At 55.1% G+C, this 12,892-nt stretch overlaps 1 protein-coding gene across 4 annotated transcripts in view; it reads left to right on the top strand.

Moving 5' to 3' along the window:
* The window catches only part of PSD2 (pleckstrin and Sec7 domain containing 2), a 62,931-nt gene extending 52,384 nt beyond the window's left edge, over positions 1 to 10,547 (top strand). For all 4 annotated transcript variants that reach the window (XM_047778791.1, XM_047778793.1, XM_047778794.1 and 1 more), the window contains 7 exons: positions 321 to 364; positions 1,426 to 1,616; positions 1,791 to 1,861; positions 2,228 to 2,385; positions 3,282 to 3,426; positions 4,587 to 4,730; positions 8,393 to 10,547. In XM_047778791.1, the coding sequence (XP_047634747.1) occupies positions 321 to 364; positions 1,426 to 1,616; positions 1,791 to 1,861; positions 2,228 to 2,385; positions 3,282 to 3,426; positions 4,587 to 4,730; positions 8,393 to 8,602 (963 nt within the window). In that variant the 3' untranslated portion in view covers positions 8,603 to 10,547. The remainder of the gene's footprint in view (positions 1 to 320; positions 365 to 1,425; positions 1,617 to 1,790; positions 1,862 to 2,227; positions 2,386 to 3,281; positions 3,427 to 4,586; positions 4,731 to 8,392) is intronic.
* The last annotated feature ends 2,345 nt before the right edge of the window (positions 10,548 to 12,892 follow it).

Genomic DNA, 12,892 nt, shown 5'->3' on the forward strand with positions numbered 1-12,892 from the left:
AGCCACCCACCCTGCATCTCAGTCATTCACTCGCCCATACATCCGCCCAGTCCCCCGTCACCCCCACATACACTCCTGCCCAGCCCCCCACCCATTTCCCTGCCTACCAACTCAGCCACTCACTCAACCCCAAGTCTATCCAGTCGTCTAGACAGTAGCCCACTGGCCCAGCCCCATCTGATAAACAGGTGTGGCTCAAACACCCACTTCGCCCCACTGGCTGTGAAGGTTCTTCCTCACCGCATCCACGTTGCTAGAGGTCGACAGAGATTTCTGTGACTCTTCACTGAACTCCTCTCTCTCTCTCTTCCCTCCCCCAGACCCTTTACACCTCCATCAAGAATGAAAAGCTGGAATGGGCCATGTGAGTAGTGCCCATGGGCCCAGGTATGGGGAGATTGAATTAGTGGGAGCGGGAGGGGGTGGCTGGGGGTACAGGGAAGGCCCACCTGTTACTCTCCATGGTGCTGATTTCTTCTGCCCAGGGCCCCTGATGACCCCCGTCTAGCTGTCCAGCTTCTGGAGTTGAGTTCCCCTTGGGCTCATTTTCTGCCTTGATAAGAAGTGCACACTGTTCACAGCTTTAGAGTTGGTTGGCCTGTGACTTTAGTTCCATGATGGTCACAACTGGTTTTCTGTTCAGGGGATATTGCCACTATTCCTCATATAGCTCTTTCCCCTCTGGGAGGTAGGCTAGGCATGAGGTACTGGTCCCCCTAAAGCCCCCATAATATGTAGGGGGTGATTGCTCTTGGCATTGGGGAGCAGTGACTGCCCCCTAACTTCTTCCCCTGCCAGGGCAGTGAGGCCTGGAGATGCCCATCCATCTGGAAAGAAGTGTGGTGACCTGGAGGGTTGGGGAGACTAAGAGGCTCTGGGGAGAGTTGCTGCCCCACCCTGCTGGAGTCCCCAGGGCAGCCTGGGTCTTTGAGTCCACATGAAGATCCCAGGCAGGGGTTGTTAGGAACCCCAACACAACTGGGGAGAGCTGGCATTCTCCTACGAGGGCTCCAATGGGGAACCTAGACTGCTGGGGCCTCAGCTGTTGGCCGCCCCTCCCCAAGCATGTCCTGGGGCTTTGGCAGCAGCTTTGGTCTGGGCTTTCAGGGTTGGGGCTGGGCTTTCAGGGTTGGAGAGAGACGGGAGACCAGGAAGGAAGCCTGAAGGTAGTAAGGTCTCTAACTTTGTGATCAAGGGAGAGGATTGGAGCTTAGAGGCCAAAAACCTAAGCTCAGAGGCCAGGGCTCAGAACCGAAGGCTCAGGAGAGGGGTCAGAGGTCTGGATCTGTAGTCTGGAATTGGAGGCTCCTTGGCTCTGCTCTCCACTGCTAACCGGCTTCCAAAGGAGTGTTTGCTGGGGGAGGGCCTATTGACGTGGGGCTGAGGCCTTCATGGAGGGGGTACTCAGGCCTAGTGTTTTCCCAGTGATGAAGAGGAGCTGAGGAAATCACTGTCTGAGCTGGTGGATGACAAGTTTGGGACAGGCACAAAGAAGGTGACACGGATCCTGGATGGTAGCAACCCCTTCCTGGATGTCCCGCAGGCTCTCAGTGCCACCACCTACAAGCATGGTGTGCTGACCCGGAAGACTCACGCCGACATGGATGGCAAGAGGAGTGGGTGTCTGGCAGGGCAGGGGCAGGGGGAGGGACGCTGCTAGTCCAGAGGGTCTGCACCCCCCTTGGCCATTCTCTGGGGGTGCCTGCACAGGAGGACATGTAGGGGGAGGCGAGGGAGGAGATACTGGGGGGGGAGTGGTTGTGGCCACACTACCCGTGCCCCATCCCCAGCGCCCCGTGGGAGGCGTGGCTGGAAGAAATTCTACGCGGTGCTCAAAGGGACCATTCTGTACCTGCAGAAGGTGAGCCACTGCCCCAGAGCCCTTACCTGGGAAGGGCCAGCTCAGCCCCCATCCAGCTCCTGCTTTGTGGTGCCCAGAGGGTCCCGGGCAGGACCTAGGGCTTAGGCAGATCCTGGGTCCGCCCCCATCCAGGGCCTGATTTGGGCTCACCTGCTGCATTGGTGGTTTTGGAGAGGAGTCTCTTAAATGTCCAGGGGTTCAGAGGATACCAGTGTAAGGACTCTTTGGGCTTCTGGGACCAACTGGGGTGCTGGGAGGAGCGCCTGTGTGATTCTTGTTTGGGGGGCATGGCCTCAGAGTGGCAGCGGCTGTGGGATGGATAGGGACAGTGGGGTCAGTAAGCCACAGCCTGCCGATGGCCTGCAGGACGAGTACAGGCCTGACAAAGCGCTGTCCGAGGGCGACCTGAAGAACGCCATCCGTGTGCACCACGCTCTGGCCACCAGGGCCTCTGACTATAGCAAGAAGTCCAACGTGCTCAAGCTGAAGACGGCTGACTGGAGGGTCTTCCTCTTTCAGGCGCCGTAAGTAGGAGGGGGTGCCCCCTCGCTCCCACCCTGGGCTCGGGACCCGCCCCGCACCCTCTCTTGTCCGCCTCCGGGGAGGCGCCCTTCGCTTCCCCCGCAAGAACGTGTCCGCTTGGCACCAACCAACGCTCTGGGCCCTCCCCGGCAGCAGGGCTTCTCATGGGTGGTCCCCCAGCGGCTGCTGGAAAACTTGCTGGAAATGCAGTTTCTCTGGCCCCACCTTAGACCTCCTGAATGAGAGACGCCGGGGATGGGCCAGCCGTTGTGTTTTAACCATCTCTCCATGTGATCCTGATGGGGACACTGAAGTCCCCTGTGGGCCCCATGGAATCTTTATGAATCATCCTCCGGTTAAAGTGGTGGGGGATGGGGCAGGGGGGACGGATGCAAAAGCCTCGCCTGCCTGTAGCATCCCTTTAAGGCCTTCCCTCCACCCCCCTGCACCCCATCTTTCTGTGGCTCGAGATTGGGTTTCTGTGTGTCAGAGGAGCTTAGAAGGGGGGAGGCTAGTAGGTGAGCTCAGGACAGGAGTGGACATGCCAGGCGAGGTGGGGGGCAGGGCCGGGTGGGGACGACCCGTCCCCCGCGGCCTCTGACACCCCCCTGGGCCTGCTGGTCTCAGACGCATTGGCTCCGGGCCCTTTGCTGTGGACCTGGCTGGGCAGCTTAATTTTCACGTGAAAACCCAGGTCTTGCCTGGGAGCTGGGACAGGAGGGGGAGCTCCCCGCCCAGATGTGACGGGGCCATCCAGCCCCATCCTGCCACCCTCCCTCCCGCCTTTTGCCCACCGATGCGGAGGCCTCCGTGCCCTCTCTGTGCTGGGCTGGTGCCGGGTACTGGGGCGTCCTGTCGTGAGAAGCCAGCGTCCTCTCCCCTCCCGTCCCGTCCCCAGGAGCAAGGAAGAAATGCTGTCCTGGATCCTCAGGATCAACCTGGTGGCTGCCGTCTTCTCAGCCCCTGCCTTCCCAGCAGCCGTCAGCTCCATGAAGAAGTTCTCTCGGCCCCTGCTGCCCTCCTGCACCACTCGCCTCTGCCAGGTACCAGCTGCTGGGATCCCGGCACCACCTGGCCTGGCTGCCTCCGCCCATCCGGCGCCTGTCCGGGGGGGCGGATGGTACCTTCCATCTCCTCCACCCCCGCCCCCCGTTTGCAGAGGCCTGGCCGTGCTGTGGTGGGTGGCCTGGGTGTGCCAGTGGCGGTGTGGCCTGTGGGTTGTGTGTGTGTCTGGGCGTGAGTGGGAGAGGGTGTGTGTGTCTGAGGGAGTGAGGGACAGAGAGGCCTGGCGGAGCCTTCATCCAGGGCTTTCTTGCTGTCGCCGCTTGCCCTTCAGTGTTTTGTTTCTAGTCCTTATAAAGCTCCACTCATCCGTTCTCAGGTTTGCGAAGGTTTGGGGAGAAAACGGCCGGTGGAGGCCACTGCCGCTGAGCTGGGCAATGGGCAGCGCCTGGCTGCGCGGCTGCCCAGGGCCCTTTCCTGCTGGGCCCTCGTCCGGAGTCTTCCCCACGGAGCCCCTGGGGCTGCACATGCGGTGCACATGCTCCCCCACGCAGGTTTCTGTGTAGGCACATGTGCGGTGCACCCACAGCTGCATCACACTCAAGTCTGCACGCTCATGTGCCGTCCAGGGCCCGCCTGACAGAAAGGGGGCTGGCTGTCCTGTGGCGGGTGGGGATGTACATGCGCTTGTCTGTGAGGGACAGTGTCTCTGTCCCTCTTTGGGTGTGATCCTGGGTGTGCGGCCATCAGATGTGTCTGGACGTGAACGTGAGAGTGTGTGTCTCGTGTGAAGCCGGGAGCTGGAGTGGGCTGCCCCCCCCGCCCCCCCTGTCCCCCCCTGCCCCCCGCCCCCCCCCAGTCCGTGCATGCATGTGCCTGTGAGGTCCATGGGAGCCAGCGGGTGTGTCTGTGTCAGGGAGTGTCTGCGTGCACACACAAGTGTGTGGGTCTGGCATCTCCCGAGCCCGCCGGGAAGGCCCTAGGAGAGCGGGTGCCAGCGGCAGCGGGGAGGAAGGGAGGAGGCGGAGAAGCCTGGACGTGGCTCAAGCCCTGGGTATCCAGTGACCCAGGCCAGGCCCCACTTTCTCTTTGGTGAAGCGGCTCCTGTCCAGCTCTTCGGGGGCCGGATGAGACCCCCCCCCTGCCCCTGCCCCGTGACGTCCTGAGAGCGGATCTCAAGGTCCAGGACGTGTCTTTGCAGGAGGAGCAGCTGCGTTCTCATGAGAATAAGCTGAGGCAGGTGACTGCGGAGCTGGCTGAGCACAGGAGTCACCCGGTCGAGAGGGGCTTCAAGTCCAAGGAGGCGGAGGAGAGCCGGCTGAAGGAGCATTATCTCACGTTCGAGGTGCGCCCTTCACGGGCTGGGCTTTGGAGGACGGGCTGGGCCGCGGGGGGAGGCGTCTCCGGTCTTCTACCTCCTCCCCCAGCCAGGGGCTCCTGCTTTGGGGGTCCCAACTTTGGGGCTCCCTTGAGGTAGTCAGGACCCATGGTCTCCTGTGGGCCAGTCCCTGCATATCCTGGCTGCCAATTGTGTTTTTTTTTTTTTTCTTGTCTTTTCTTTTTAGGGCAGCCCTTGTGGCATATGGAGGTTCCCAGGCCAGGGGTCGTCACATCGGAGCTACAGCTGCTGGCCTGTGCCACAGCCACTGCAACGCAGGATCCGAGTTGAGTTTGTGACCTACACCACAGCTCACAGTGACACCAGAGCCTTTAACCCACTGAGTGAGATAGGCATCGGACCCGCATCCTCATGGGTACGAGTCAGGTTCTTAACCCCCTGAACCACAATGGGAACTCCCTGGCTACCAGATGTTAATCAAACCATTGCACCCTCTCCCTCCTTCCTCAAGCCCCTTCCTCACCTCCGCTGTCCTCACAGGCCCAGCTTCTCAGAAAGCTGTTTCAACCAAACCACAAAACTTTCAGCCCTCTCTGTGTGGCTTTCCCCCTCGCGTCTCCTGTGCGTTGTTCTCGTGGGTTTATCAGGCAGAGCAGCTCATTCTCCCCTCCTGGGCTCTCTTTTCTGTCCATCTTGTCTCGTCCACGACCCTGGTTCTGCCCCACAGAGCTCTGCAGGCGACCTGACAGAGCCTCCCCTTTGCTGGGTGGAGGATAGGGGCCAGCTTGCGGGAGGAAGGCAGGGACCACCTGCCCATCATGGACTGCCCTGCACATGGGGGTGCTCAGGTAGAAGAGAGGCTGAGACCCAGCCAGGGAGCCCCCAGAGCAGGAAGGGCAGGGAGTCGCCCACCTCAGGCTCCCCACTTCCGCGATGGTTTTCTGTTGCGGTGTCGGGGAGAGAGGAGCGCTCCCAGGACAGATCCTGACCTTTTGAAAAACCTAAGGCTTTATAGCATTTGGAAGCCTTCTCAGATCCACTCTCTCTGCAATGTTAGCAAAAGCCCCGATGATTGCCAGGCGTGTTCCTCGACGGATTGAATCCTCCTATCAACTCTGTAAAATGGGTCTTATCAGTCCCATCTTACAGATGGGGAAATTGAGGCTTGGAGAGGTCAGATCACTCGCCTGAGGTGACACATTAAGAAATGTAGGAGCCAGCAAAAAAAAAAAAAAAAAGAAGAAGAAGAAGAAGGAGTGTAGGGGCCAGGATGTTGGGCCAGGCGGCTGCTTATGGCTCCAGAGCTGTGGCCTTCTCACCGCCCCCCCCACCCTGGCTTCATGGGGGGCGGAGGGGAGGGGAGGGGAAGCCAGAAGTGACGAGTCTTTCAGCTCAGGCGGCAGAGCTGGGTGAGGACAGCCTCTCCTGGCCTTTAGTCCCGACCTCTCCCAGGACTGCAGCCTCCCCTGCCCGTGGAGAGGGCTCGAAGCTCAGAGTCAAGGCCTTGGCCCCTCTTAAGAGCTCACGGCAGCCTCTCTGTTCACGGCCTCACCAGCAGCAGCAGCCGCGATCTTTGTTAATCTGATGGGTTTCACTTGGGTTAAATTTTTAAACTTGTGGTGAGGGGGCCTTTGTGACGCAGCAGGTTAAGGATCCGGTGTTGTCACTGCAGCGGCTTCGGTTGCTGCTCTGGTGTGGGTTTGATCCCTGGCCCGGCAACTTTACACGCCCTGGGTGAGGCCAAAGAACACCAACCAACCAAAATTGTGGTGAAAAAACATAAAAGCCATCACTGAACCATTTTAAAGTGCACAGCTCCGGAGTGTTCATCCATTCCCAGCGTCGGGCAGTCAGTCAGTCTCCAGGACTTTTTCATCTTCCCAGACGGAACTTTCCATAAGTATTAAACACCTTCTTCCCGGCCCCAGCCCCTGACAAGCACAGTTCTAGCATCTGTCTCTGTGAATGTGACGAGTCTAGTGCTTTGTTTAAGTGGAATCATGTGGAATTTGTGTTTTTGTGACAGGCCCGTGTCCCTTAGCATAATGTCTTTAAGGTTCATCCCTGTGGCAGCAGGTGTCCGAATTTCCTTCCTCTTTAAGACGGAATACGTGGTCTGTACTACATTTTGTCTATCCTCTCATCGGCTGGGGAACATTCGGGTTGCTTTCATCTGTGATTTGCGAGTAACGCTGCCGTGATGAACACGGGCGTGCAAATGTTTCTTGAGACCGTGCTTTCAGTCCTGCTCTCACACCCAGAAGTGGAATTGCTGAGTCGTGGTAACATTATTTTTTCACTTCTTGAGGAATAGCCGTAGCCAGACTGCTTTCCACTGGAGCTGTACAATTTTACGTTCCCACTCATCGTATGCTGGGGCTCCCATGAATTCTTCCAGCACATGCTCACCTACACACTTGTTATTTTCTGGGTGTTTTTTTTTTTTTTTTTTTGCCATTTCTAGGGCTGCTTCCATGGCAGATGGAGGTTCCTAGGGGTCGAATCAGAGCTGTAGCCGCCGGCCTACACCACAGCTCACGGCAACGCTGGATCCTTAACCCACTGAGTGAGGCCAGGAATCGAACCTGCAACCTCATGGTTCTTAGTCGGATTCATTAACCACTGAGCCACAACAGGAACTCTCTTTCTTTTCTTTTCTTTTTTTTTTTTTTTTGATAGGAGTTGTTTTAATGCATGTGAGGTGGTATCTCATGGTGGTTTTGATGTGTTTTCCTGATCCTGATTTGAGCATCTTTTTGTGTGCTTATTGGCCATTTGTGTATCTTCAGTGGAGAAATGTCTTTTCAAGTCCTTTGCCCATTTTATTTTATTAAAAAAATTTTTTTATTACCCAATGAATTTTATTACATTTATAGTTGTACAACGATCATCACAATCAAATTTTATAGCATTTTGATCCCAAACCCTCAGTGCATCCCCCACCTATAACCTTGTCTCATTTGGGAACCATAAGTTTTTCAGTCTGTGAGTCAGTATCTGTTCTGCAAAGAAGTTCATTGTGTCCTTTTTTTAGCTTCCACATGTGAGAGATAGCATCAGATGCTGGTGTCTCATTGTCTGACTTCACTTAGCATGATCATTTCTAGGTCCATCCATGCTGCTGTGAATGCCATTATTTCTTTCCTTTTAACGGCTGAGTAGTATTCCACTGTGTATATGCACCACATCTTCTTTATCCATTCCTCCTTTGCCCATTTTAAAATTGAGTTGTGTTTTTGTTGTTGAGTTGTAGGAGTTTTTTTTTTTTTCCTTAAATATTCTGGATAGTAGACCTTTATCAGATTTATGACTTGCAAATATTCTTTCAAATTCTGTAGATTACGTTTTCACGCTCTTGATTCAGAGAAGTTTTACATTTTCATAAAATCTCATTTGTCTGTTTTTACTTTTGTTGCCAGTGCTTTTGGTATAATATCCAAAAAGTCCTTGTCAATGAATTTGGATTTTAAAAATTATGAGGGAAATTTCTTTGCTTGTCCCTTGTCTAATTTTTTTGACTGGATTTTAATCTCCTTTTTATTGATTGGTGAGAGCTCTTTGACTATCAAGGGAGTCAGTCTTTTGTTGTATAAGGTACAAATATTTTTTTGCATTTTGTGGTTTGTCTTTTGACGTATGTTTTTGGCCTTTCTCTGCCCTTTCCCCAGAAAAGCCGTTATGAGACCTATATCCACCTCCTGGCCGTGAAAATCAAAGTGGGTTCAGACGACTTGGAGCGGATCGAGGCCCGGCTGGCCACCCTGGAAGGGGAAGACCCTTCCCTCCGCAAGACACACTCGAGCCCTGCCCTCAGCCAGGGCCATGGAACTGTGACTGGCAGCAAAGCCACGAGGGCTACCACTGGGCCTGATACTTAGCTGGCATGGATGGGCAGGCCCCAGAGTCAGGCCAACGCCCCCAGAGGGGTCAGTGAGCACAATTCCAGCCAGGGGCCACTCGGACCAGCTCCGGGCACTTGTTGGGCCGCCAGAGGGGTGTGGAGATGGAGGTGCCATTCACGGTGTTGCTCTTGCGTCCTGGGGCTGCTCCGAGCCTCGGCCCCTCTCCCCAGCCCTCACGCCCCTCTCCAGCACCGAGCCTCACCTGGGAGGCCCGGCGCGTGCATGCTCTGGACACCGTCTCACTGGAGAAGCGGGCAGGGCGGTCGGCTTCCCGCTCCTCTTCTCACGAGTTCCTCCCTCCATCTCCCCCTGTTTCCAAGGGCAGGTCTTGCCCCCAGGTCTCCGCTGGGACTCCCATCCTTTCCCCTGCTCCCTCCCTCCGAGTTGACCAGCAGCAGGTCTGCAGACCACCAGCACTGTCGCCCCTCCCTCCCTCAGCCGCCTCTGGAACCACACCCCGTTCTCCCCCCTCACGTGGCAGCAACCCAGGCCTGTCCCCCAGGGCCAAGCGGTCTCCATTCGTGTGTGTCCACCTCGCCTCCATCCGTCGAGGCCACCACTGTTTTCTCTTATATGGACGTACTTGCGGATATGTATGAGAATTCTATATATAAAAGGACCCCCCTTAAAGATGGGTTTGGAAGTGGTGTCCGTTAGAGGATGAAATAAGAGGAAGGAAAAGCCTATTTCACAACGTACTTGTGAGCGAGGAGGGCTTCTCTCTGGCCCCTGGTGGCCCTGACACTCTGGGAGGGAAGGTAGTGATAGCGTGACCTCCTCTCACCCCCTTGTTCCCCCTCTTCCGGCTGACCTGTGACTTAAACTGCTCTTACAGTTGATGCTTTGGAATAAATCGTGTGTGTGTGTGTGTGTGTGTGTGCGTGTGTATGTGTGCACGCGCCACCCCATCTGTCCCATAGGCATCGTGGGGTGTGAGTGGGATGGGACCGTGGCCCTGTTTATATTTTGGTCTTTATGTTGGTGCTGCCAGGTCTCTGAGCTCCAGAGGTGGCCTCTTGTACAGATCTACTGCAATGGGAATAAAAGACATTCTGCCTTGCAAACAGCCACTCGTCAACAGGCCCAAAGATGTTTGGTGGGGGAAGGTTATGGAACCCATTGATTCTCGGTCTCGGGAAAAGGTGGAATGACAAGTTGTTGATTGTTTTTTAGGTTGACATTTCTTCCACTCTTCTAGTGGCTCAGAAACACTAGAGAAGGACATGTCTGCGAAGAATAGAGAAATCTGTCATGTGATGATCACAGCCTAGCATCCTTTAAACCCTGCGTTCCTCAGACGGAAGAGTGGTGGAGGTGATGGCACCTTCAGAGCAGCAGATCCCTTGTATTCTTTAGATGTCTGTAGCTGGGCCAGCAACTTGACCTCAGTGGTAACACATTTAGTTGATAAGAGAAGCCAGCCTTGCAAGTAAGTTCCCAACAGTTACAAGCCCACTCCTGTTTGATGCAAGGCACGTGTGAGTCTATGGGGAGAGGTAGTGATTTAAAACCAGATGATTTCATTTGGATCAGCTGAGTGTATTTTATAAGGAACCCATCTGGCCCCTTCCTTGTGCCGAGGGGAGGTAAGTGTTCATTTCAGTGAAACTGAAGGAGCGAGGTGGCGACATAAAAAGAAACCTCTCTGTACTTTCTCCACACTGTCTCAAAGGTTCTTTGATTTTGGGGGTCAGCTTCCCACCCCTCGCCTTGTGAGGGCGGGTGGGTGAAAGCAGAGGCGCAGGCCCAGCCGCTGCAGACAAGTGTGCTTCCCTGAGCGCTAGCTGTGCCTCCCAACGGTAAAAAAAATTTTTAGTTCACTTTCTTAATTGTATAATTATTTATTGTAAATTATATACATGTACTACTGTACTAAAATATTATGTACATTATAAAACATACACAAAAATAGAAATTTAAAAAAGAGGAGATGAAAATAAATCTAAAGCAAAGTTCTCATTTTTTTTCTGCATTCTAATGGCCATCCTGTTCCCCCCACGACCTCCGCCCCTATTGATTTGCCCATTTTCCAGGACTGTCCAAAGCCAGAGCCTCGGAGGACTGCCGGTGAGCTGCAGTGAGTGGTTTGCGCCACCTGGTGGTCCTGGGAAATGGCTCGGGAACCCCTGGGGGCTGTCCCTTGATGACAGTATCACTTGAGCCTTCATCCTCGCATTCAACAAAGGGCAACAGCTCTGCACACGGTGGTGGGTGCTGGGGATGCTGTGCTAAAAACCGGATGGACCAGATCCCTGTCCACACGGGGCTCACAGTCTAGTGGGGAGGGCAACAGGCAGTCGTCATTACCATTTGGGACTCTGGAAGGGCTGGGGAGGTGAGTCAGAAATGACCTGGAAAGAGAAGAAAGAATTGGAGGGGTGGGGAAGACTGACCCAGGAAGCACCCCCCCCTCCAATTCTCCTGGGGGACAGGGGGGTAGTGGGAAAGTCACTTAACAGTCACTCTACACCTCTTCCAGACAAGTCACACTGAAGATGCCCAAAGGCAGAAACTTGAGAAGCCGAGTAGAAAAGGGGGCTCTCTGGCTGCACCTGCTTCTAGGTTCCATTGACATCTGTGCTTGAATAGGTGGCTGATGGGATAAGGAAAGAATCAAGGAACCTTGATTAGGGCCTGGCCTTAGACTCCCAGCGAGGATCTTAGAATCCAGAGCAGATAATGAGGTACCATATGGGGGTCATGTGAAGGTCAGTGAGTTAATGACGTCGTTCAGAGTGAAGTGGGGTTACACGGAAGTAGGGGGGTTCACGGAGGTCATGGAGGTGGTTTCTGACTAAATATCTAGAAGATAAAAACTCAGGGCCCTCAGACTGGTCAAATGAGGGGACTAAGCTGGGTCATGGAAAGGTCAGTAGGTTCACCAAGAGGTCATCCCGAATGACTGGGGGGTTACGCAGAGGTCAGTGTACAGGTTGGAATCCTGGAGGTGATTCTGAGACTTCAGCAGATAACAGCAACTCAGGCCCTCAGAAGGATCAAATGAGGACACTAAGCTGGGTCATGGAAAGGTCAGTAGGTTCACCAAGAGGTCATTCGGAATTAATCGGGGTCACACAGACGTCAGAAATCACATAGAGGAATTACTGGCTCTCTGAAAAATGTAAAGCCAATAGCAAACTCCGAGCCAGCACGGGGCTTTGGCTGAGATCATCAGACAGGGGCTGGAGAAGTCAGTGATTTGCAGGTTTGCGTTGTGCTTAGTTCATGTATTTCCTTTGTTTCTTTGTAACAGGTACTTTCCCCCCAGCATCCCCACAATGAACACAGGTCTAGTTCCTTTCCTGTCACCTCCCTTTCATCCAGTTTTGCCACTCTCTGACTGTGTGATTCCAGAACGCAGGGCACAGGATATGGTCGTCCCCAGATTAGCCATTAATAGGCCTCTGTCACGTGCCAGAAGCGACCCTGGGTGCTTCACAGAATCTCCGCAGCAGCCCTTTGAGGTAGGAACTAGCTTCACCATTTCCCAGCGGGGGAAAGTGCAGCCTAGTGAAGCCACACAGCTAGTGAGGGGCAGAGCTGGCCCTGAACTCGGGCCCTGTGGATCGCTAAGCCCTTCCAGCCTTCCCACTGGCAGGTCTCTGAACTGACCATACACACTCCGGGGGCATCTGTGCACACGCTCTCACAGGGCAGCCACCTCTGTGGCTAGAAGACTCCTTGGTGACTGGCTGGAACCCAGGGGTTCTGGTGTTGGGCGCTGGCTTAATACATCATCAATGAGGGGAGAGGCGTCTTCACCCCTGACCTCCCTCTGCCTTCCGCAGGCCGGCAATCCTGTGCTCTGGGTCGGGGACTGCACGTTTAGACAGGCTCCGGCTCTGAGGGGGTAAAAAAACTCCAGCGCCCTGTGGGCTTACAAGCTGCAGCAGCTGTGGCCCTCCTGGCAGCTGAGGGTACCCATTATGCCACTTTTCATGTCCGGACCTTGCCTGCGACATGCCTGAGGCCCCAAGGGTCATCTTGCTTCAGCGGCCCCAGTGCCAACCTCACACCCCTTTCCTCCTCACCCACCTGGGCCCGGAAACTCTTGCTTCACTCTGGCCCCTGTAGTTCCGGGGCAGGAACTGGGCCAGGGTTCTGAGGCTGAGTTGGGAAGCAGAATAACTTGCATCAGTCCTTGGCCAGGTTCTCCAGCTGCTGGGGTTGGGTGGGGGGTGGGGGGTGGGGCAGACACCTTGTGAGTTTCTCAGACCAGGAAGGAGGGCTGGAGCCTGCTCTGGGAGCTGGGGCCAGGGAGACGGA

Source organism: Phacochoerus africanus, chromosome 4, assembly GCF_016906955.1.
Source record: "Phacochoerus africanus isolate WHEZ1 chromosome 4, ROS_Pafr_v1, whole genome shotgun sequence".
Taxonomy (NCBI): domain Eukaryota; kingdom Metazoa; phylum Chordata; class Mammalia; order Artiodactyla; family Suidae; genus Phacochoerus; species Phacochoerus africanus.